At 40.1% G+C, this 25714-nt stretch overlaps 1 protein-coding gene across 1 annotated transcript; it reads left to right on the top strand.

Annotated features, from left to right (window-relative positions):
• Positions 1 to 498: 498 nt before the first annotated feature.
• On the top strand, positions 499 to 25355 carry GART (phosphoribosylglycinamide formyltransferase, phosphoribosylglycinamide synthetase, phosphoribosylaminoimidazole synthetase). Its single transcript, XM_082654882.1, has 21 exons — positions 499 to 658; positions 3100 to 3195; positions 3671 to 3845; positions 4913 to 5024; positions 6093 to 6161; positions 7096 to 7221; positions 8068 to 8155; positions 8716 to 8801; positions 8990 to 9158; positions 12028 to 12259; positions 14664 to 14758; positions 15049 to 15158; positions 15875 to 16073; positions 17075 to 17326; positions 17486 to 17638; positions 19251 to 19457; positions 20545 to 20682; positions 21773 to 21903; positions 22151 to 22292; positions 23328 to 23443; positions 23541 to 25355. The coding sequence occupies exons 1-21, from the start codon at positions 514 to 516 to the stop codon at positions 23730 to 23732; spliced, it is 3033 nt and encodes a 1010-aa protein (XP_082511008.1). The 5' UTR covers positions 499 to 513; the 3' UTR covers positions 23733 to 25355.
• Positions 25356 to 25714: the final 359 nt, after the last annotated feature.

The following is a 25714-nucleotide window of genomic DNA, read 5'->3' as shown; positions in this document are numbered from 1 at the left end:
TTCTAAAAGTGAAGCCCAGGGACTTCCTGGTGGCCCAGTGGGTGGGAGTCTGCCCTCCCAATGCAGGGGGCCAGGGTTCAATCCCTGGTCCGGGTAGCTGTATCCCGCATTGCATGCCACAGCCAGCACTCTGCATGCTGCAACTAAAAGATTCCGCATGCTGCAACAAAGATCCCACATGCCGTAGCTAAGACCCAGCACGGCCAAAATAAATAAATAAAAGTGAAGCCCAAAGAAGGGTGATTGTTCATAGATTTTGTTTTAATGCAATAAGGAGCTTTAAAGTACTGCTCTAATCCTTAAGAGTACACAGTCGTATTTCTCAAATTATGAATCCTAGTTTTTCACAAATGAATTGCTGGGATAAAATGTTATTTGTATGATTACAAATAACTACTTAAATCATATTTAGAAATCGTGGTTTCTAAAGTATATGTATTCTAAACTATCAACTGTGGTTTTCTTTCTGCAGCTTTCATTTTCCTGCTGAATTCCTGCTTTGCAGACTGAGCAATGGCAGCCCGAGTACTTGTAATTGGCAATGGAGGAAGGGAACATACTCTGGCCTGGAAACTTGCACAGTCTAATCATGTCAAACAAGTGTTAGTTACCCCAGGAAATGCAGGCACTGCCAGCTCTGAAAAGATTTCGAACACTGGTAATCATTTTTTTGAAGTAAAAGTGAACGATTATAAATGATAAAACTGTCACTCACATCTCTTCTTTATAAAGGTCAATTGCTGTTCAGATTTGAATGCTTTTTTTAACCCAGAAATTTATGTGGTAATTTGAATACTTGCCATATGTTGTAATTTAAGGTATCCTGTTGTTCAGAGTGTATCATTTTCTTACCTTAGATTATTTTAAACCTTACAAAACACGTCCACTGAAAAAGTTACAAAATGCCTAATATAGGTTAAAGGTGTTTTGGTGTGTATTTTGGGGAATGCAAAATTGAGCAGTGCTATTAAATGTAAGTTCTGGCAATTCTTACTCCATAATAGATCTCAGCCTTCATCTCTTCCACCGGTAAATAGGAAAAGATGATCGGTTCTTATGCTGCACTAAATTCTTCAGTGACTTCTCATAGTAGTCAGTATAAAACTCAAACTACTGTCCTTACGAAACCCTCTGTGATCTGGCCTCTGCTGGCCTTTCCAGCCTGATCTTTTATAGCCCTTGTTTTCTTTTCACTGTGCCCTATCCATGCAGTCCTGCCAGTATCCCAAACAGAGCTGCCTTGGACTTTGTTCTCACTCCTAGCATGACTGGCTCTTCATCATTCAGGTCTCAACTTATGTTACCATCTCAAAGAGGACTTTCCTAAAGTTTCTAAGTAAAGCATGTTCACCCCCCAATTCATTTGTTTTCAATCATGGACTATTATCTGTATCTTCTTTTACTTTTGTCTGTCTCCTATCTTCATTTTCCTCCTAGAACATAAGCTCTAGAATGTAAACTGCATGAGGGCAAGGAAGTCGCATGTCTTTTTTTAAATAAATTTATTTATTTATTTTTGGGTGCGATGGGTCTTTGTTGCTGCGCGTGGGCTTTCTCTTGTTGTGGCGAGCGGGGTCTACACTTTGTTGCGGTGAATGGCCTTCTCATTGCGGTGACTTCCTTGTTGCAGAGCGCAGGCTCTAGGTGCACAGGCTTCAGTAGTTGTGGCTCACGGGCTCTAGAGCACAGGCTCGGCAGTTGTGGTGCATGGGCTTAGTTGCTCCGCGGCATGTGGGATCTTCTAGGACCAGGGCTCAAACCAGTGTCCCTGCATTGGCAGGGAGATTCTTAACCACTGCACCACCAGGGAAGTCCCGTGTCTCCTGTCTTATTTTGCACTGTGTGCAATGTGCCTAGTACCCTACGTGGCACATAATATTTATGGAGAGAACATAGACCCAGCAAGGTACCAACTGGGAGAAGATAATTGTGTACATAGGAGCAAAAATAATAAGAAAAAGATAAGAAAATATCTGCTTCCCTGGGATCTTAACTCTGGGAGTGAGGTATTGTATTTTTTTTTTTTACAGAAATGGCACATTTTATCTAGATGCAATTGATGTTATACAGACCAGCCCATGAAAATCTCCCAATATTGTCATGAGGCTGCTATCACTTGTAGTGACAGGTTAGGTGTGTCATCTTCCTCTTGCCACCCTTTGCTGTGCTGAGGTAGTTGGCTCTGTTCAGCCCAGTTGTGTTTGCAGCTACTAACCCAGAGTGCATGGTACTCCATCCTTATCCCACTCAGGCAGTTCCTGTAGATTGAGAACTCTGCCTTTTCTGCACTTATCCCCTACACATCACAAATACCACATATGTACAGAGACTTCAGCCAGCTTAAGAATGGTGGCCCAAATAACAGTGAAGCAGAAGAGCACCTATAGAACCTACTCATGATTAATATATGGTTGATCCTACTACTACATAGAACTCCCATCAAGAAAGAAAATTTACCTGGCTTGTACATTGGAGAAGTGAGCTAGGTCTTAAAAGTCATCCTTCAGTTCTTAGCTTAAACGTCTTTGCAAAGAGACCCTTTCTGGCTTAATCAGAAATAGCCTCCCAGTTTACCTCACATCAGATTTGCCTAATTGTTCACACTTTGTATTATTTTGCTTGGATATTTATAACTCAACATTCCCACAGTGAAATATAAGCATCTTAAATATAGGGACCCTGTTTGTGTTTACATCTTAACCTGGTGACTAGGACAGTATCTAGCATATAGCAGTTCTCAGTAAATCTTGAATGAATGACATTTAAAAGACCAGTTTCTGAGTATATTCTCTGGTACACTTTTTTGTTTGCAATCAGCACTGGCAACATGAACACCATAGTCAAGAAAGTATAGCTCTTGGAAAACTTACTCAGTTCTCTGCTATCACTGTAGTGATAACAAAGCAGAGAACTGAGCTTTGTTGGTTAGCCTGATGTACTGTGCTCTAAATTTCTCATGGTGAAACCCATCTGTACCAGTAAAAGAAAACCAACAATTAATAGGCATACCAAAGTATAGTACTTACATTTCAGATAGACAGTTAACTTAAAGAATGTTTTTATAAACAAGGTGGGTTTGTTTCTTTTTTCTTTTCACAGACATCTCAATCAGTGATCACACTGCCCTTGCACAGTTCTGCAAAGATGAGAAAATTGAATTTGTAGTTGTTGGACCAGAGGCACCTCTGGCTGCTGGTAAAGTTCATTGCTGTTTATTATTATGGTATACACCGTGCTAACAGGAGCTTGGAGATCATCTCATCTAATACATTTTACAGATGAGGATTTCTAATATAATACACTGAAAAAGATTTCACCCTCTTGAAATTTATGGATTCCAGGATTCCCCCCCCCAAGCATCAGTAGTATGAATAATAAGACTAAATTTGAATGAGAGATCAAATTTGCAGCTGTAGGAAATATTTTGTTTTTATTCTGCTCTATTCTGGTGTCTATTTAATAATCCATGTATTTGAATATCAGACATGATTTTTGTTGGATTTGAATCATGTGTCAGTAGCATTTTGTTTATATCCTATATAAAACATGAAAAACGTAGTTATTCTCTGCCATTTGCTTCATCTCAATGTATATTTAGCCTGATCCTAATTCTTCAGAATGAAAAGGCCCTGCAGAGAGCTGGGCTACGGCTGCTTGTTTCCATCCCTAGGAATTGTTGGGAGCCTGACATCTGCAGGAGTGCGGTGCTTTGGCCCCACAGCAGAAGCAGCTCAGTTAGAGTCCAGCAAGAGGTTTGCCAAAGAGTTTATGGACCGACATGGAATCCCAACTGCACAGTGGAGAGCTTTCACCAAAGCTGAAGAAGCCTGCTGCTTCATTATGAGGTAAATAGAAGATAGCCTGTGAAGGGCACTTGTTATATGATATTTGAATATACGGGTCACTTTTATGTTACGAGTTTATAGTAAGATAATTCTAGGGGAAAACTCATAGGATGTAGACTGCCTTTTTCCAACATCAAAATAAAATGGGATTTACTCTTGCGGCCTTGCAGAAAGATAAATTTTTTTTTTTAAGATAAATTTTTTTAATGTTTGTTGCTGAATAGTTTCTAGGGGAAAAGGATACATTTGGTTGTATAGGCATTCCCTCTTAGCCAAATTGACACATAAAGGATGGTGATTTTTTTCATCAATAATTAACTAGAGTGAGGAATCATCACTTGGCCTTCTGCCACCACTGTTCAATCCTAAATCTTAAAATTAAACATCCTGTTCTCTATTATATGGAGAACATTGAGCAATAAATGAATGTTGGTAGATACATGCCTTTGCCCCCTATTTTTGTTGACACTTTTCCTTTTTACCTGGTATGTTTTCTTTTTAGTTGGGTCAGTTTCATTCTTTGTTTTTTCTTCATCCTACATTGAATTTTATTATTTCCTAGTAGCCAGATACCTTCCAAGTAACAATTTTGTTACTTACTTTGGGTAAGTCTCCTTCTAGATCTCCAGTTCTACTCAACAGAAGGAACTACCAACAACAGTTTCTTATGTGTACTTGGAGAAATGATCTGTGTATCCATGCTTATATTGGTCTTATACAGCTACATCTTTTACTTGAAGGAGAGCATGATTCATTACTTTATATTGTATCTTAAAAGGTCATTCCATATGCATGCTATGCAAGTGTTGTTTTCCCCCAAAGATTTTGCTTATATGATCTCATGGTAAGTGAGAAAAGCAAAACTATATGTACCATATGACCACAACTATAAAGAAATACATAGGAAAAAAAAATCCTGGCAGGAAGTACATCAAAATGGTGTTAGCAGTTTTTTTTTTTCTGCTTTTCAGTTGTTGCTATAGCATATTATTACACAATGCCAAAGCATTTTAAACTTTTGAATCTTAAAGATTTATTGGATATTGAAATTTACTCTGTCTTCACAGTGCAGACTTCCCTGCTTTGGTTGTGAAGGCCAGCGGTCTTGCAGCTGGGAAAGGGGTAGTTGTCGCAAAGAGCAAAGAAGAGGCCTGCAAAGCTGTACAGGAGATTATGCAGGTAAGTTGATGCCTCTTAAAAAAGTTTATAATTTTCTAGTCACACTGGATAAATAAATACTGTTAAGCTTACAAATATTCCTCAAGGCAAGGAAAACGTATAGCAAACAGTTATTTTTCATAGTACTATGTATTATAATCCATCTCTGTAAAAGGGTTGTTACACATCTACACTGATGGCTAAACTATGATTCTGTTCTTTGCAAGTAAGTTCTGTTTAGCATCCTTTGTTGTCTGCTCTGAAAGGTAGAAAGTCCTCAGACTACAGAACATATAAATAAACACTCAACAATCCATGAGGACAAAAAAAGTATTTATCCTTTGTGTCTCAGGTCTAAGAAAAGTGAAGCAATGAACTAATATACTTTGCTTTTTATGATCCTTCTTGGTTGTTGTGGGTTTCTCCCCCTTGTGGAAATCTGTTTTCACAGACATTAGTATAATTATTGTAAGCAAACATAATTATAAGTCAGAAATAGAGTTAAATGGTAATGATGAAAACATCTGTTTTTCTGTTAACCTTATTTGAAACTGGAAAGCTGGACCCCCAGAAGAGTTTAAATGATGTGTTCATCTCATCTGTACCAGTGCTAACTCTACATCATTGCAACTCTGAAAATAGGAAACATTCGGGCTTCCCTTGTGCACGGTGGTTAAGAATCCGACTGCCAGTGCAGGGGACACGGGTTCGAGCCCTGGTCCGGGAAGATCTCACATGCCGCAGAGCAACTAAGCCCGTGCACCACAACTACCGAGCCTGCGCTCTAGAGCCCGCGAGCCACAACTACTGAAGCCCGTGCACCACGATGAAGAGTAGCCCCCACTCGGGGCAACCAGAGAAAAGCCTGTGTGCACCAATGAAGACCCAATGCAGCCACAAATAAATAAATAAAATAAAAATAGGAAACATTCATATATGTTCCTGTGCAGCTTTCAGAGAGAGAAAGAGAAATTATAATACTAGTGCGTTGGTTCATAATACAAATGGTGCAAAATGACAACAGCCAATTAAGTAAATAATAAAAGCTTATAATTTATTTCTCTTTGTTTTGTTTTTATCGACAATAAGGATAAAGCTTTTGGAGAAGCTGGAGAAACAACTGTCATTGAAGAACTTCTTGAAGGAGAAGAGGTGTCTGTATGTATATTCATCTTTTGGACTTTTACAGAGTATAAGCTGTGTTATCTGACCTATGATCCCAAAAAAGGCTTGGTTTACTCTGGTCGCTTCATCCAAGAGCATAACCTGAGCAGTTACACAGGAATTTGTATACGTTTAGTATTTCAGATACAAATGAAAAAAGAATTTATCTTCTTTTTTTAAAATATATAAACTTATTTATTTTTGGCTGCATTGGGTCTGTTGCTGCGCGGGCTTTTTCTAGTTGCTGAGAGCTGCGGGGCTACTCTTTGTTGCAGTGCGCGGGCTTCTCATTGCGGTGGCTTCTCTTGTTGCAGAGCACGGGCTCTAGGTGTGCAGGCTTCGGTAGTTGTGGCACATGGCCTCAGTGATTGTGGTTCTCAGGCTCAGTTGTGGCTCGCAGGCTCTAGAGCACAGGCTCAGTAGTTGTGGCACATGGGCTTAGTTTTCTCCGCAGCATGTGGGATCTTCCCAGAACAGGGTTCGAACCCGTGTCCCCTGCATTGGCAGGCAGATTCTTAACTACTGCACCGCCAGGGAAGTCCGAAGAATTTATCTTCTTTTAATCATCCCCAGTGTAGCAGTAGGCAAATTGGACTTACATCATCCCCAGTGTAGCAGTAGGCAAATTGGATTTATATCACCCATTATTTAAACAGGGGAAAGGTTGAAATTTTTTACTTTGAGAGTAGCTTGATTTCCGCGCCCCCCCAACCTAGCTCAAAAATTACAGATCCTTCAGAACAGAGTATACAGGATCTTTTGATTCTCGATCTAGGAAACTTAGGGTTATTTATGTTTTAAATCATTTTACTTTAAAAAAGAAAACTTTTCCTCTAATTAGAGTTAAGGTACATATAGTTCTCCTTATTAAATTATTTTTTTACTTTTTGGCATTTAAGGTTAAGTGGACCGTTTGTTTTCTCTACAGTGTCTGTGCTTCACTGATGGAAAGACTGTGGCCCCCATGCCCCCAGCACAGGACCATAAGCGATTGCTGGAGGGAGATCAGGGCCCCAACACAGGGGGAATGGGAGCCTATTGTCCAGCACCTCAGGTACTTCACAGAGGCTCAGCTGAAGTTCAGTAGTCATTTTTTGGTCTTCTCAAAGAGCTCTTAGGCACTTTCTGTTTTTTTTTCTGTAAATGATATTACTAATCAGCAAATTGGTTTTCCTAGTAAATGAAAAGTGTCTCTTCTGGTCTCACTCTAAAACTAACCTTTTCTAAAAGCCTTTGAGGAACTAACTTAAGTATCGATTGAACAGATCCTTCTAGCCCCTCCTTATTCATCATTGGATATCCAGGGCCCTATACACAAGTGCTCAGTAAGAGTGGGTATGGTGAATTGAGAACCAGGTCAGACTACCATTTGTTCTTCTAGTCTTTCTACTTCATAACGGATAGAGCATGTTTCCAAACAATTCCTTGACAATGTTTATGAAAAATATGCATTGAGCATATTATAAATAAATTAGCACTTCAGAAACTCACCCATTTCCTTTCACTGCTGATAGTTATAATTGTTTGTGCTAATAATATAGTGCCTTTTAGATATTTTTCTTAAGTAGATTAAAAACCAAACAGGGTTTACTTTAGACTTTGTGTATTAAAACTACCATTTGGTAAAAGTGATTTTATTTACGTATATTTTTTACTTAAAAAAAATTGTTTACTTATTTATTTTGGCTGCACTGGGTCTCAGTTGCAGCATGTGGACTCTTAGTTGCAGCATGCATGTGCAATAATTTCTACAATTAATTTATAAACTCTAGATTCTCAATTTATAGGCTAATGAGGTATGCATAGAATATACTATAAGTATACAAAGGAGCCTCAGTGTGGGCGAGGACTTTTTCAGTTAAATACCAGTTACATTTAAATAAGTCTCTATGTTCCCTAGGTTTCTAAGGATTTGTTGCTAAAAATTAAAAATACTATTCTTCAGAAGACAGTGGATGGCATGCAGCAGGAGGGTGTGCCATACACAGGTAAGCATATTGATGTCATTGTGGACATTATTTATAAAGTAAGTTTGCAACATTTTCTTTTTTTATAAATATATTTATTATTATTTATTTTTGGCCACATTGGGTCTTTGTTGCTGCACACGGCTTTCTCTAGTTGCTGCAAGCATGGACTACTCTTCGTTGCGGTGCGCGGGGTTCTCATTGCGGTGGCTTCTCTTGTTGCGGAGCTTGGGCTCTAGGTGCCTGGGTTTCAGTAGTTGTGGCACACAGGCTCAGTAGTTGTGGCTCACGGGCTCTAGAGCGCAGGCTCGGTAGATGTGGTACATGGGCTTAGTTGCTCTGCGGCCTGTGGGATCTTCCCAGCAGGGCTTGAACCCATGTCCCCTGCATTGGCAGGTGGATTCTTAACCACAGTGCCACCAGGGAAGCCCACCATTTTCTTTTTTTAATTGACCACTGTTACAACATTTGTTACGGCCATTCCAAAACTTTCAGTACTATAAGTTTATATTCTGATTTTCATAGTCACAATACAGTGTCTTCATTATAGACTCTTTTTTTTTCCCCATTTTTTAACGAAGGTATCCTCTATGCTGGTATAATGCTGACCAAGGATGGCCCAAAAGTTCTGGAGTTTAATTGCCGTTTTGGTGATCCAGAGTGCCAAGTAAGTAATAAAGATAATAATATAAAGTGTTACTTTGTAGAATATGTGTGCTGTTTTAATCTTAGGATTTATCAGCCTTGAAATAATTACCTTTGAGAAACATATGCAAGTTCTGGTATCCCAGTGAATAAAATGTCTAAGGACAACTGAAGTTTCTCTTAGTTGCCATGTTGATTATGTTTTTCCAGGTGATACTCCCACTTCTTAAAAGTGACCTTTATGAAGTGATTCAGTCTACCTTAGATGGCCTGCTCTGCACATCTCTGCCTGTTTGGCTTGACAACCGCACTGCCGTAACTGTGGTCATGGCAAGTAAAGGTTATCCAGGAGACTACACCAAGGGTGTAGAGATAACAGGTGAATATCAGAGAACAAAAGGTTGGATTGCAATGTGACAGGTGACCAGTACCACAGTAGGCCTTTGTCCCATTCAGTGTTGTGTTCCTTTTAAGGGTTTAGAGACATCAGTAACCTTTTAGGGGTTTCTAACATAAGCATGTTGCTTGTTGGATACGGGTGTCCATATATCCAAAATTACTGTATTTAAAGAACTGCCGTCCGTTTCTCTTCCTGCACAGCGAAGACTTAAGTGGGCCTAGCTAAGTTTCCAGAGAATCACCCAGTGCTGTTTTTCTCGTCCATCCTCCAAGAGCCAAGAAGATAATAGGAATGTATGAGAGTTGGAGGAACTTTAATATAAATTACATCAAGGAGAAAATTTCAGGGCTTGATCTCTGAATGATCACAAATTAACCCCCCAGTTTGCAGTGCACCCCATGGTCACTTTGATGGCAGAATTAAAAGTTTCAGAAGTATAGCCTTCTCTTCTGTTTCTCCTTATAGGAGGTGAGGCATCTAGTTAAATGATGTTAGATAAAGCAGTGTTTTAAAATGCTAAATAAGTTCCAGCACGATAAGGCCAACACCAGACCTTTAAAATCCCTAGCAGGCTGTCATTTGGCAGCCTGCTAGGGATTTTAATACCCCAATACTGTGTTTGATTCAAACACCCTATTTCTGTCTTACCCAGACAGTAAGTCTTAATACCCCAATACTGTGTTTGATTCAAACACCCTATTTCTGTCTTACCCAGACAGTAAGTCCATTGCCCTGTGCGTCCCACACATGGCAGCTGGGCAGTTAGGAGCTGATTGCCTTTTAAAATGGAGAGAGGGAAGGGATAGAATCACGATCTTTTGTATTGGTGAAATTTCCCTAAGATTGGGGTGACAAGTGTCATAGTTATTTCTGACACCCCAATATTGGGTGTTACTGATACCACCACATACTTGAGTACCTGTGACTGAACGCCCCTATGTTATAAAAACACCTGGGGGGACCTCCCTGGTGGTCCAGTGGGTAAGACTGTGCTCCTAATACAGTGGGCCCAGGTTCGATCCCTGGTCAGGGAACTAGATCCCTCACGCGTGCCACAACTAAGAGCCTGCATGCCACAACTAAGACCCAGAGCAGCCAAAATAAATAAATAATACATAAATATTTTGAAAAAATAAAAACATGTAGAGAAGACACGATATTATAAACAACTACAATAAAAAAAATGTTTTAAAGAAAATTTGATACAGCAAAAAATAAAAAACACCTAAGGAAGATGTGTATTAACACATTACCAAATATGGTGCTAAAAGAGAAATGGAAAAGGACAAACTAGGGATATGAAAGTTTTTTGGGGGGGACTTCCCTGCTGGCACAGTGGATAAGAATCCGCCTGCCAATGCAGGGGACATCTGTTCGAGCTCTGGTCCGGGAAGATCCCACATGCCACGGAGCAACTAAGCCTGTGCACCACAACTGTTGAGCCTGTGCTCTAGAGCCCATGAGCTTAGAGCCCGTGCTCCACAACAAGAGAAACCACCTCAATGAGAAACCCGTGCACCACAATAAAGACTAGCCCCCGCTCACCACAACTAGAGGAAGCCCGCACACAGCAGCAAAGACCCAACTCAGCCAAAAATAAATTAATTAATAAGGAAAAAAAATTTCTTTTTAATTAAGAGGTTGTCTTTTTATAAACTGTCCGTGTTGGTCATTTCAGAATTTAGAAAACACAGTCTAATAATAATTTAAATGTAAAATATATATGTGAGATCTTAAAACTAATTCAAAAGAAAATGAAGCAGGGGACGTCCCTGGTGACACAGTAGTTAAGAATCTGCCTGCCAGTGCAGGGGACACAGATTCGATCCCTGGTCCGTGAAGATCCCACTTGCCACGGAGCAACTAAGCCTGTGCACCACAACTACTGAGTGTGTGCTCTAGAGCCCACAAGCCACAACTACTGAAGCCTGCATGCCGTAGAGCCCGTGCATCACAACTACTGAGCCCACTCGCTGCAACTAGAGAAAGCCCGCACACAGCAACGAAGACCCAACGCAACCAAAAGAAAAAATGAAGCCAGGGATTTTCTTTTAGGCTGAGCCCTAAACCTAATTTAAATCATATTTGTCTTAAAATTTTACAATTGTTGTATTAGGGAAAAGATTATGTTTTGCATTGCAATGATCTTACTGGTTTTTTTAAAAAAGAAAGCAACTTTATTTAGTTGGCTATGATAAAGCAAAAAGATATTCTTTTACTCTTCAGTAAAAAATGTGATCAAATGCAGGATTTAGGGCTTCCCTGGTGGCGCAGTGGTTGAGAGTCCGCCTGCCATTGCAGGGGACATGGCTTCGTGCCCCCATCCGGGAAGATCCCACATGCCGTGGAGCGGCTGCACCCATGAGCCATGGCCGCTGAGCCTGCGCGTCCAGAGCCTGTGCTCCGCAACGGGAGAGGCCACAACAGTGAGAGGCCCGCGTACCGCAAAAAAAAAAAAAAAAAATGCAGGATTTATTCATGGTGTTTAGGTTTTGTTAATTTTTTTTTTTTTAACTTTTCGGGAGAAAATAACTTTATGCTTCTAGTTTCAAACTTTTCAGGGCTTAGCTTTTTTTTTCCTTCCTTATTGAAATAATCACTCTTACATGAGATTTATGATAACACAAGGTTTTAGTAATACAGTTATCACCCTAGAGCGGAACAGACTGTTCTTAGGAGAAAGGCTGTATTTACTATAATATTACATTAATTCCTTTCTGATAGGATTCTTGTGAAAATTCATTTAAGTGAAATAAAGATTTTATTTAAAAAAAAACTTCTGGAAATTATAAGCCACAGTGTAGAATATTATTACTGCAATTGATATGTCAAATATGCTCTCTTACAGGGTTTCCTGAGGCTCAAGCTTTAGGACTAGAGGTGTTTCAAGCAGGCACTGCCCTAAAAGATGGCAAAGTGGTGACTAACGGGGGTAGGGTCCTTACAGTAACGGCCATCCGGGAAAATCTCATCTCAGCCCTTGAAGAAGCCAAGAAAGGACTAGCTGCTATAAAGTTTGAGGGGGCCATTTATAGGAAGGACATTGGCTATCGTGCCATAGCTTTCCTCCAGCAGCCCAGGTAAACTTCTGACCAAGGTGATTATAGCACAGCTTCAGAACTGGCATAAATGGTGATGTAGAAAACTCCATTAACCCTGTACTAAGTCATTCTGTATTCTTAACTCTATGAGACTGATCTGATTTTTTTATATATATATAAATTATTTATTTATTTTATTTTTGGCTGCGTTGGGTCTTCGTTGCTGGTGTGGGCTTTCTCTAGTTGTGGTGAGGGGGGCTACTCTTCGTTGCGGTGCTCGGGCTTCTCATTGCGGTGGCTTCTCTTGCTGCGGAGCACAGGCTGTAGGTGTGCAGGCTTCAGCAGTTGTGGCTCGCGGGTTCTAGAGTGCAGGCTTAGTAGTTGTGGCTCATGGGCTTAGGTGCTCCGTGGCATGTGGTATCTTCCCAGACAAGGGCTCGAACCCGTGTCCCCTGCATCTGCAGGCGGATTCTTAACCACTGTGCCACCAGGGAAGCCCGACTGATCTGATTTTGATTTGCATTTAGTTTGAATTGAAACTACTAGTTACAGCAATATTCAAATGAAATGGAAAAAACTTCATGGTAGCTCATGTTTGAAAAGCTCAATAAGATCAGTGCTGTTGAAAGATTTTTTCACATTGTACGTTTTAGATATATGCAATCAGTTGTCAATTATTCATCAGTAAAGAAGGGGGAAGGGATTTTTTTCCTTGAGTTATCATATATTTATATATTACTGTTGTATTTATCTTTTTTTAATAAATTTATTTATTTACTTATTTAGTTTTGGCTGCATTGAGTCTTCATTGCTGCACGTGGGCTTTCTCTAGTTGTGGCGAGTAGGGGCTATTCTTTGTTGTGGTGCGCAGGCTTCTTGTTACAGAGAACGGGCTCTAGGTGCACAGGCTTCAGTAGTTGTGGCACACGGGCTTAGCAGTTGTGGCTCTCAGGCTCTAGAACACAGGTTCAGTAGCTGTGGCGCCCGGCCTTAGCTGCTCCACGCATGTGGGATCTTCCTGGTCCAGGGCACGAACCTGTGTCCCTGCATTGGCAGGCAGATTCTTAACCACTGTTCCACCAGAGAAATCCCTGTTGTATTTATCTTAGTTCATGATTTTGTCAAAGAATTCAGGATGAAAATATTGGTTGTCTAACTTTGCAACTTTATTTGATTGTACTATAAATTTTGGCCATCTCATTTGGTCACTGCATTTATATTTATTACTGAAATGTATTTTGTAAACCCTTTATTGATTCATTTATTGTCATATACAACTAACTATTCCTTTGTAAAATCAATGAACTATTAACTGCAAATGTGGGTATTTTGATCTCATCACAATTACTATTGCTCATTGAGTTCATCTATGAGAAATAAATATGTTTTAGGACAAAATGAGAAATTTTTAGCAACTTAATTCAAGTTACATTGTTACTGATAGGCAAATTTTTTAAGGTTAAATAATGGAATTTTTTTGAACATTAAAATACCATGCTAAAATTTTATTTTTTATTTTAAAATGACTAGATTCTATTGAAATGACCTATTTCAAGTGACTTGAAATCTTAATATTCATCTGATTCTTCAAAGATGAAGAAGATGAGAGGCTACAGTGCCAATTGCTACCTGACAAAAGAGTTGTTTTTAACCAGTAGAACTTCGTTTCCTATATAAGCATGACCCCAGACTGCTAACTTTATTGGAGTTAACTGCCACATTTCTCTCAAGTCTGTACCCTGGCACCTTGCTTCTAATAATACTTGACATATTTCTTCACGTATCCCTAAATCCCACTAATCCAGAGTTGTCATTTTTGTAAGGCAAGACTAATGAAGTCACATTGCCATTTATAAACTTGATCTCTAAATGTACTGTTCCAACTTGTTGGCACTATTATAGATGGAAATGATGCACTGAATATCATTACCTGGTTTTGCTTTTTTTGGAGTTTTTTAAATCTTATTTCTTACTGTCTTTAGTTATAAGGAAACATACAGTTCTCTATTATTGCAGTAAGGGCTCAGTTTCATTATTGAGGATTTCTTTGTAGAGTCCTTATAATCCTAATTTCCACTTTTTTGACTCCGTTTTGGCACTCCTTTCCTTCCCATACCAAAATTGAACAGAGAAATATTACGGCCAAATATTGGTATATTTAACTGCCTGTGACAAGTACTTCTGGAAGAAATAGTTAAGTTAGAGAGGTAGTTACAAATAGTGAAGTTCCAAATAGTGATGATCAACTGAGGAGGTTGTTTAAACACATTTCAATTCCTAGGACCTGCCCTAGACCAGCTAAATCAAAATCTCTGGATATGGCCCAGCGTATTGGGGGATATGAAAATCACTAGTGATATCTTCTGCTTTAAATAATATGTTAAGGTTAAAATAATTCTTCCCTGGCATTTAGGTGATGTCTTTGTTTTTTTAAACTCTTTAGGGGCCTGACTTACAAGGACTCTGGGGTAGATATTGCAGCTGGAAATATGCTGGTCAAGAAAATTAAGCCTTTAGCAAAAGCCACCTCCAGACCAGGTAAGTCAGGGCCTGTCCTTTGCTAGTTCATTAACTGTGACAAACATTGTGTATTGATTTGTGCTTTGTAGTTTACTGAGGAAAATGTTCCAGATTAATGCCAAGTTGCTGTAAGTCTTGCCCCATTTAAGCCAAACTCATAGTGTTCGGCTTTCTTATCTCTAACACTAAAAGCATTTCTTACCCATGACCTTAAACTCAAAAGGATATGTATACCCCTTTAATATCTGCTTTCTTGATCAACTCTTTGCTGTTGAAATGCAGCAAGTAATTAATTTTCTCTCCAACAGGCTGTGATGTTGATCTTGGAGGTTTTGCTGGTCTTTTTGATTTGAAAGCAGCCGGTTTCAATGATCCTCTTCTGGCCTGTGGAACAGACGGCGTTGGAACTAAACTGAAGGTAATCAGACACCTATGTGAGTAAAGGCCTTTTATGAAAGATATGAAAGAATTTACTGTGTATCAAATACATATCTTTCGGGACTTCCCTGGTGGCGCAGTGGTTAAGAATCCGCCTGCCAATGCAGGGGACAGGGGTTCAAGCCCTGGTCCAGGAAGATCCCACATGCCGCAGAGCAGCTAAGCCTGTGAGCCACAGCTCCTGAGCCTGCACTCTAGAGCACGCAAGCCACAACTACTGAGCCTGCGTGGCACAACTACTGAAGCCCGCACGCCTAGAGCCCGTGCTCCGCAACAAGAGAAGCCACTGCAATGTGGCGCGATGAAGAGTAGCCCCCGCTCGCCACAACAGCCCACGTGCAGCAACGAAGACCCAATGCAGCCAGAAATAAATAAACAAATAAAATACATATCTTTCCCCTCTTGACATATATGCACTAAAGAGAACCACACCAAGTAATCATACAGTTGGCTACAATAGCTACGTGTTTCTAATAACACAGTGTTGGTGAGACTATATCCGGATAGAAGGGTTATCTTAGGGGAAAAAAGGGAATACTTTCGGACCAAGTAGCTTATCGGAATTTAGTGTTCTTTTGTCTTTAGGTGTTCAGAGCACCTAGCCAAAAGTCAGTAATATTGTTCGCCTCCACTGATAATTGACAAGGTATAGGTTGGAGCTTATTCTCTTATGTGGATGTTTATATTCTTCTGTAGATTGCCCAGCAGTGCCATAAACATGAAACCATTGGTCAAGATTTGGTTGCGATGTGTGTAAATGATATTCTGGCACAAGGAGCGGAGCCCCTCTTTTTCCTCGATTACTTTTCCTGTGGAAAACTTGACCCCAGTACAGCTGAAGCTGTTGTTGCTGGAATTGCTAAAGCTTGTAAAAAAGCCGGATGTGCTCTCCTCGGTATGATCATCCATTTTAATCACACATCCTTCTTATGTATTTCAGCCCTATGTACAAACATGATCGGTTACCAGTATACCTAACGAGACAAACTGTGTGTCACAAGACGAGGCAAGTAAAGTATAGATGACACCACCTAAGGACAACTTAGACCTTTGTGCCCTCGAACCCTCCCCTCAAGGCTTGGTCCCCAGACTGAGACTCATACTCCACCATCGCCCAGGCCTTATCTTCTCCCTGATCCTTAGCCACCATTTCACTCCCATCTCTCTCAGTGGCCTCCTGGACAGACAGGGTAGGGGGCTGTTTCCTCCTTATGGCCCTGCAGCAGAGGCAGCTCGGGTCTTGGCTTTCTGAGTCTTAACTTAAGCCTTATTTTCCCACAGAAATGACACTAAGAATAAAATGTACCCAAGGTTTACAGAAATATTAAATACATACATGAGGATTTTGAACACAATTAATTTGTAGGTTGACCAAGGAACAAAACTACCTATTTTATATTACCATTTCTGTGGACAGGTATGTCCCCAAAGCCAAACTTGCCTTTCAGCCATCTTTGAGAACAGTTCCTAATTCGGATCTGCCTGCCTAGACCGTGTCTTTACACAGTATCGTGGTAGTATGAACTATGACATATTTTTTAGGCCAGGGCATTTAGAGTTAGGCAGGTCTATTAAATCACTTCTCTAAGCCTGTACCATTATTGGAACATAGAGTGATTGTAAAGATCAAATATAGGTGAAAGCATTTCTGAAACTAACTGCTAGAGAAATGGTGTTATATTCAACTGAGTATTCATCCCGTAAAAATAATGATGTTTGGAGGCTATACTCACCCTTTGTGGAAATTAGCACTATTTCCCCTGAAATCATGCTTAGATGTTTGCGGAATACAGCTTTTGTTTAATTGTTCATATGAAGAGTAGCTGGTGTCACTACTTCCTAGACAGGTTTATAATATTCGGTGATTTCTTTGCTCTTGTTTTCTCTTTCTGCCAGGAGGTGAAACGGCAGAAATGCCTGACATGTACCCTCCTGGAGAGTATGATCTAGCCGGTTTTGCCGTTGGTGCAATGGAGCGGGATCAGAAACTCCCTCACCTGGAAAGAATCACTGAAGGGGACGCTGTTATTGGAATAGCTTCATCTGGTCTTCACAGCAATGGATTTAGCCTTGTGAGGAAAATTGTAGCGAAATCTTCCCTTCAGTACTCCTCTCCAGCACCTGATGGCTGTGGTGGCCAGGCCTTAGGTAAACATACTCAAATTTAAACTCTCCTGCTTGGGAATGTCTGAGCAACCACTTAGTTGGGTTAGGCTTTCGTTACTTAAAGTTAGAATGGAACAGACTGCGTATGTTTTGGTTTTATATTCATAGACTAAGTTTTTGTCTCATCTTCCTAATATACAGGTGATTTACTTCTAACTCCAACCAGAATCTACAGCCATTCACTGTTACCTGTCCTGCGTTCAGGACATGTTAAGGCCTTTGCACATATTACCGGTGGGGGATTGCTAGAAAACATCCCCAGAGTCCTACCTCAGAAATTTGGGGTGGATTTAGGTAAGATTGCTAAAAAGAACGTTTGCTCAGAAAACTGTTATGAGAAAAAATACATTGTGGAAGGAAACTTTATGGGTAGTTAGTACACATATGATTATGTGGAAAATTCTTTTTTTTAATATTATATTTATTTATTTGGCTGTGCCAGGTCGTAGTTGCGGCATGCAGGATCTTTTTAGTTGTGGCATGCAGAATCTTTAGTTTTGGCATTCGAACTCTTAGTTGTGGCATATAGGATCTAGTTCCCTGACAAGGGATCAAACCCGGGCGCCCAGCATTGGGAGTGCAGTCTTAGCCACTGGACCACCAGGGAAGTCCCTACCTGGAAAATTCTCAGATCATTGGGGCTTCTTGTGGAAAAAATAGGACTGACCTTTTCCACCTTTTCTCGCTTCATTAGCCATGTTTATAAGGCATAAAGTCCTCATGTAATTGACTTAGATGAAATTCTTTAAGCAGATTCTCCAAGGGGGTCAGTAAGCTCAAGCTCTATCAAGATGGAATCAGGAACATGCTGGGAAGGGAAGTGGTAGTTATTAAATAGTCTGTGCAGGGGATAAAGGAGACCTGAACCAAGGCATAGAGAAGGGAAACAGATTGGAGAACCATTTTGTGCTTAGAAGGAAAAAAGAAGTCCCAAGTTTCTAGTTTAGTAGGTGAGTAGATTTGGAATAGGAAGTGGAAATACAGTGTTTTACATCTTTGAAGTATTTATTGTAGTGTTTTTGTGAGCAGAAGTTAAGTTGGGTACTTATATGCAGATAGTAATAGTTAATCACAAAGAGAATAGGAGGGACCAAAAGGTTGTTCCTCAATATTCCACCCACCTTAAAGTTTGGCAGAGGTAGAATTTCTAAAAAAAGAATAGTCAAAATCAGGCAGTAAACCATGTGAAAGTATCAACTCCGAGCAAGGATTTCAACATGACACTGGTTAGCAGTGTCAAAAAGCAGCTTGGTGAGGATAGATACCACCCCCCATATATTGGAGCGGGGGGTGATGGCAGAGATACAGAGACAATGAGTGAAGATTGCTGTTTCAGGAACCTTACTGGTTGGGAATTCCCTGGTGGTCCAGTGGTTAGGGCTCAGTGGTTTCACTGCAATGGCCGGTTTCAGTCCCTGGTCAGGGAACTAAGATCCTGCAAGCCATGCAGCAGGGCCAAAAAAAAAAAAAAAGAATTTTATGTGTGTGTCTATATAGGTATTACCTAAAATTTTTTATTAGAGATTTTTGTTGTATTAGAGGATAGGTTCTTACACCTAAATCTAGATTTTTTTTTTTTTCACATTCACAAAAGGGTAGTATGCCGACCTTTACTGGAATTCAGCCATTAGAGCATCTAATTCATTAGGGGATTTCTAAGAATCTAGTTAGTTAACGCAGCACAAAACTTCACGCAATCGTGAATACTGGCCAAGTGTGACAAGAAAAGTGTTCTTAATGCCTGAGGTACAAATGGATCCCAAAAAAACTTCTGAAAGGCCCGTTTATAGTTTTACCCTCTATAAAATAGCAGTGCTGGTTTTAATTTCCATAGGTTTGTATATGTACATACTTCTATACTTTGTGTCAATAATAGGTTAATTGAACAACTCTTGCCTGTTTTCAGATGCCCAGACCTGGAGGATCCCCAGGATCTTCTCGTGGTTACAGCAGGAAGGACACCTCTCTGAAGAAGAGATGGCCAGAACATTTAACTGTGGGATTGGGGCTGCCCTCGTGGTATCAAGGGATCTGACACAGCAGATTCTGCAGGATATTCAGCAGCACAAGGAAGAAGCCTGGGTGATCGGCAGAGTGGTTGCATGTCCTGAAGGTAACTGTTCCTTATTTAGTTGCTCTGTTTCAAGCCATTGATAGGCAACTATCTTTACGCAGCTGTAACATGAAAACACCTATGCCAGTAATACCATGCATCTCTTCATTTCTGCCTCAGGGCTCTGACACCTCTGTGTAGCAGTGACATATGCACAACTACACCCTGCAGGACAGCCCTTGACCAGCGGGGTGAGAACTAGTGAATGAATGCCCACTTTAGGGACAGAAGAAGGGAGCGGTTCTGAGGCACAGTCTACATGGCTCCTTTGAGGGTCTCAGTGGAATCAAGCCCCAATTGCCCACAGAGGTTACCAGTTTAATAACACAGTCTTATATTGGCTCTTGCCCATCCTCATTCTGGTTCCCTAGGATCACTTCCCAAAGTAATCACCTCGCATGTAAGACCTTGTCTCAGGCTCTGCTTTGTGGTTCAGCTCAATTCAAGGAGTAGTGAGCAAGCACCCTGACCAGTACTGTGTATGACTTAGAACTCTGTTAGAAGTACTAGAAATTGGCAGATTAACAGAAAACCAACTCAGTTTCTCTAACAGAGATGTCAAGGCTTCTTAATTTTGTCTGTATCTGCCTTTCATCCCTTTATTGTGTGGCTTTCACTTTCAGGCAGGCTCTCCAAATACCGGAAAGATGTCTTGAGCCCACATCCTTCAACTCACATTGCAGTAAGAGAGGCCCTCTCTTTCTCAACATCCTATATCGAGTCTTTGAATAGCCTTGCTTGGGTCACATGCCTACCCTTGAAGCCAAGAGGTCATAGCACTATTGTGGATGCAAGACTTGCGGGAAAGGGGAGACAGAACACTGGCAGGCAGTAACATATCCACTTTATGTTTAGATATAGTGCTGTATCTTTTAGGTGAAGTGGGCAGTTATATATGTTCACCATCAGGAAGTTTGTATGAATGAGTGACGATAAGTGAAGCGAACATATTATTTTAGTCCTTGCATATCTTATTTTCAGAATAAAATACAGTACTCTAAAGTTTTTATAGAACACTTCTCTTTCCATATTACTGTTAATTCACAGTTGTTCTTTTTTTTATTTATTGGGTGTGTTTGAAACAAAGGTTCTCCTCGTGTGAAAGTCAAGCATCTGATTGAAACCATGCAAATAAATAGATCAGTATTGGAGAATGGCACCCTGAAAAATCATGTCTCTGTTCAACCAAAAAAGGCAAGAGTAGCTGTCTTAATATCTGGGACAGGTGAGATGTGGCTTCCTCTTTACTATAGAGCTGTAGAAATGCTCTTCCTTTTCTCCCACCCACACCACCCCCCCCAAAAAAAAACCCTCCTTCCGACTCTGAGAACACTCTCAGTACTGGGGCCTAGGTATCATTAAGGAGTGTTATCTTTTCTACATCCTCAGTCTTTCCACTTTCTCAGGCATTTGAAGCAGCTTCTAAAGGAAGAGTAGAGGGTGTGGGGAAGATGGTTGAAGAGAGAGAAGCTAGAAAAGACAGAATGGAAATTCCAACTTCTTTTGAATCATAGCTTTGTAGTTGAAAAGTCTTAGGACAGTTGAGGCTTTTTTAAATTGTTAATAGTAACAATACAAAATTTGTGTTTGACTCTGCGGACAGTGGGGTAAAGTCCTAAGAGCATTGTATTCTCTCATATGGATGGATATAGTATGATTCTTTTTTCCTTTTATTTTTTTTATTTGCACCATGCCATGCAGCTTGCGGGATCTTAGTTCCCTGACCAGAGATTGAACCCAGGCCCTCAGCAGTGAGAGCAGAGTCCTAACCACTGGACGGCCAGGGAATTCCATCCACTGTTTTAAGTAACATTGCTATGAACATTCTTTTAAATATACAATAAGTTTGTAAGTGCATATCTGGTTATTTCTTTAGGTTAACTTTCCCAGAAGTATAATTGCTTTACAAGTCTATTTTAAGGTTTCAATATACTTTAGACCCAAGTTGATGGTAAAGCAAAGAAACTACTGTAAGGGTCATAGTGGTTTATTCTTCTTCAGAGGGTTGATTTTTTTGCTTAATTAAGCAGCTTATTCCTCATCAATCAGTCTTAAAATCATGTTATACTGTTTCTACTGGTCTGCTAAATCATATTATTTTGCAGGAGCAATTACGTATCCTTGAACCAGGAGTGCCTATGTTTTTGTAAGATACTAATCCATTATTCTAAGAGGAACGGAATTTTAAAGCCTCACATATTTTGCCAATCTTTTCTAAGACATTTTTATTCAAAAATCTTGACCATTCCCTATTCAAAATGGTATAAACGTTTTAAAGAAGTGTGCACTCACCTGTGCTTTTCTCCCTTTTTCAGGATCAAACCTCCAAGCTCTCATAGACAGTACTAGGGAGCCAAGTAGCTCTGCACACATTGTTGTTGTGATCTCCAACAAAGCAGCAGTGTCTGGCTTAAATAAAGCAGAAAGAGCCGGAATTCCCACCAGGGTAAGTTACTGTGAAAAGTATCTTTCAAGATTACTTACACTCATAATCTGCCCCCAAGTGTTCTTTGGATGCCTGGATTTGGGGTGGGTGCTGGGCTTGCCTTTATATTCATCCTGTCCATTCCTTAATTCTTGACATCACGTGTATCTTCAGAAGGAGGTGAAGTATAGTCTATATAAAGGTTGAGTTTTAAATTATTTTTGGTAATTTGTTGGAAATGGATTGTACTTATCTTTTTCTATTCTAGGTAATTAATCATAAATTATATAAAAATCGTGCAGCATTTGACACTACAGTAGACCAAGTCCTTGAAGAGTTCTCCACAGACATAGTCTGTCTTGCAGGATTCATGAGAATTTTATCTGGCCCCTTTGTCAGAAAATGGAATGGTAAGCAAAAATAGTTTGATACTACATTGAGGAATTGACTGAAAATGGGCTATAGGGTGGTGAACTTGCCAAACAATCCCAGTCATGGTATTTACTGTGATGGTTTATTTTGACACACGTCATAACTGAATTTCCTTTGCCTTTAGCCCGAAGAATAATGATTTATTATCCTGCTGTCTCTATCAGTTTTCTTTGGCCTGCTGTAATTACGGTTTCTAATGTAGCTTAGGTTGGTTTCACATTACTGCAAACATATTATTTCATCTTCTGGATAAATATTGGGAAGAGACTTTTTTACTTGTTTAGAAGCAAGAGAAGGTGACTCTCTGTATCCCAAAATAGAGTTCCTCTTCTGAGGAACTGTGAACCATTGCCAGAAGATGGAAAGGAAGGCATTGTTGCCAGATAACATAGTGTCTGCTGTTAATGCCTTTCCCGCAGAAGTTTTGACTGCTTCCTGTGGTTCTTTTTTGTGCACATATTTGGTCAATAAATGTATTTCCTCTTTGGAGAGTTTGTTTTCTTAAGTGAATATAGTTAGAGCACTTGTGGTGTAATATACCACAGGCAATGCTTTTGGTGACATAAGGCACACAGACTGACTAATCCGGCATCTGTGGATTAGTCACATGTGAACATGCCACTTTATGGTTAGAAGTCAAGCACATAGACACTACGCAGGAACCGCCTGTCTTTCTAATATTATGTGCCAGGGACAAGCTGAATTTTCTTCAAGAGCCCTATGATCCAGATTAGAACCCCTCCCATCCAGCTTTGAGTCAGTGCAGGCGCCTGTTCAGAAGCCCCTTGGTGTGTCTTCAGCTGTGCAAGGCAGAAACCTGCTGCTCCCAGGGCCTCCTTGGATGAGAACGTGTATTTCACTTTTCCTCATTTCTGTCTTTGACAAAGAAAACACCCATCCTAGAAAAACCTTGCTCCTATTGACTCCTGATTCTAGAGAGGAAAGTGTATGTTCCTTTGACAGAATACATAGGGTTTTTTAATTCTGACCACTATGTTTTAATTAATTTCCAGGGAAAATGCTCAACATCCACCCATCCTTGCTCCCTTCGTTTAAGGGTTCAAATGCCCATGAACAAGTCCTGGATGCCGGGGTCACCGTCACTGGGTGCACCGTGCACTTTGTAGCTGTAAGTATGTCTCTTTCTACCAAAATCTTATTAGTATTTAATGTAAATTGTACTTGGCAGAAGTAATGTTCAAAACTTTCTCATTTTTCTTTTCCAGGAAGATGTAGATGCTGGACAAATTATTTTACAAGAAGCTGTTCCGGTGAAGAGGGGTGACACTGTTGAAACTCTATCTGAAAGAGTAAAATTAGCAGAACATAAAATATTTCCCTCAGCCCTCCAGCTGGTGGCCAGTGGAACTGTACGGCTTGGAGAAAACGGCAAGATCTGTTGGGTCAAAGAGGAATGAAGCATCCTAATCCAAGAATGGAGCCAGCTTTGAAAGAATTCTAGCTACTTGCAGGGTGACTTTTATCGTGGACTCAGCCTGAAAGACATCTAAGACATATATGTATTGCTTCCAGTGGTCTTTCAGGTTTTACCTGTTTGGGGCCTTTTTGTTCATCATCAAAACAGGCATTCAGAATTCCTTTTACTTTCAGCCAAATAAGATACCAAAACTTAATCTTTCTTATATATTCGTTTTCGAAGAGCTAATAAGTCTAATAAGTTAATATCTCTTCCCCATATTGTATATCTGTACTGATCTGAATTGAGACTTCTCTAATTATTCTGATCCTAAGTTGGTGTCATAAAATTTTGAGGTAGTTCCCATTTCTGAGGGATAGTGTTCTTTGTACTTTGAAATATCATTACACATTCCTATAACAATTGACAATTTTTGTAACACCCAGATTTTAGCTTCACAGTTTGGGAGGATGGAAGGCAATCTACTCAGACTAGTAAAGAGTATAATGGGACTGCATGATTTCCCACTCTAGCCAGTCATCTCTAATGTGGATATGCAGTTCTGGAACTGGGAGGTCTAGGTTGACATACTGGGCCACATGTGCATGACCCTACACATAGGACCACATTTCTGTCATTGCTGAGGAAACAGGGAATGGCCACCTGGCCCATAGGCAGCCAGCCAGCCTTAGACTGCTGAGCCACCTTCAGGGTGGCCTGAGAGCTCTGCCTGCCCAACAGGGGGGCACCTTACTGGAAGGGTACCTTGAAGCCCTGTTCAAGTCCTCCCTTGGAGTTTAAACTCAAAACTTAACGGCACAGGACTCTTACAGTAGTTATATACAGAAGAGAGTAAACTCTCGCCTTAATACAGGAAAGAGGGTCAAGAGAAGCAGAGTGCCAGAAAAAAGGACAGACACCTTTGCCAAGAGACCCTCATCACTGCCTCTGGTGCTAGTCAGTTTCCCCAGGCAGCTGGCCGACATTACCCTACCTCTCCTTGACTGTAGTCAGCAACTGTCGTCAAATGATGTCCAGGTACATCATTTTACATAGGTGTCTTTGCTGCAGAAACAATTGACTTACCTTTTTCTAGAAAGCTCACTCAACATAATAAGCACCTATTGTGTATATGCCAAACTATCCTATGAAGGTTTTAGAAAGTTAGAAGAGATAAAGGAAAATGTTATTGGTTGATAAAATCATATACTGTAATAAAAGTAGAAGCTGGTACCAGGGTAAATTAGAAAAATCAGTAAGAGTTTATGACTTTAGAAATACAATTTTCCAGCCCTTATTTAGACACTAATATCCACTAAAAGGAACCTGGACACCATGGAAGGTAGCTGATTCAGTATCTTCAGATAGGAAGAATCAAAGTGTGTCTGAAATATGTGGTTGACAGAAACCAAAAAAAAAAAGTTGAAAGTAGCAGGGATGATACTGAAAGGACAGAGGAGTCAGCTGAAAGGGTGTCCTACTGTCTAGTTTGTGATAAACAATATTATTTGGACATGTTGAGTGTGTGAGCAGCTGTTGGTTTATGATACTCAAAACGTCATTTAAGTTATGAAAAAGACAATGCATAGAAGGGTGAAAATGTTAGTTTTTTATTAATGTAATAAATATGGATATTTGTCTTTTATTATAGATGTCTCTGTTTCTATTTGTGTAAGCAGGAGTAAAACAAATGAGCCCCTACATCGTGTTCAGGTAGAAAGATATGGGGTGGATAGGGGAAAGAGGGTTCAACTGTTAGTCAGGTCTGCTGGTTACACACAACAATCAAAGAGGATTCAAATGTGAGTTCTAAAATGATGAGTAAGCCAAATGTTCTAAAGAGGAATGTTATAATAATTTCTAAGAGATTTTAGTCTCTAAATGTTCCTTCTTAAATTTTTTACCATTTTTAACTACTGCACATAAACTTTAAAAATAACTCAAGTACAGGGAATTCCCTGGCAGTCCTGTAGTTAGAACTCG

This window comes from Grampus griseus, assembly GCF_964374135.1.
Source record: "Grampus griseus genome assembly, chromosome: 5".
NCBI lineage: Eukaryota > Metazoa > Chordata > Mammalia > Artiodactyla > Delphinidae > Grampus > Grampus griseus.
This window is presented reverse-complemented; position numbering and strand designations above follow the sequence as displayed.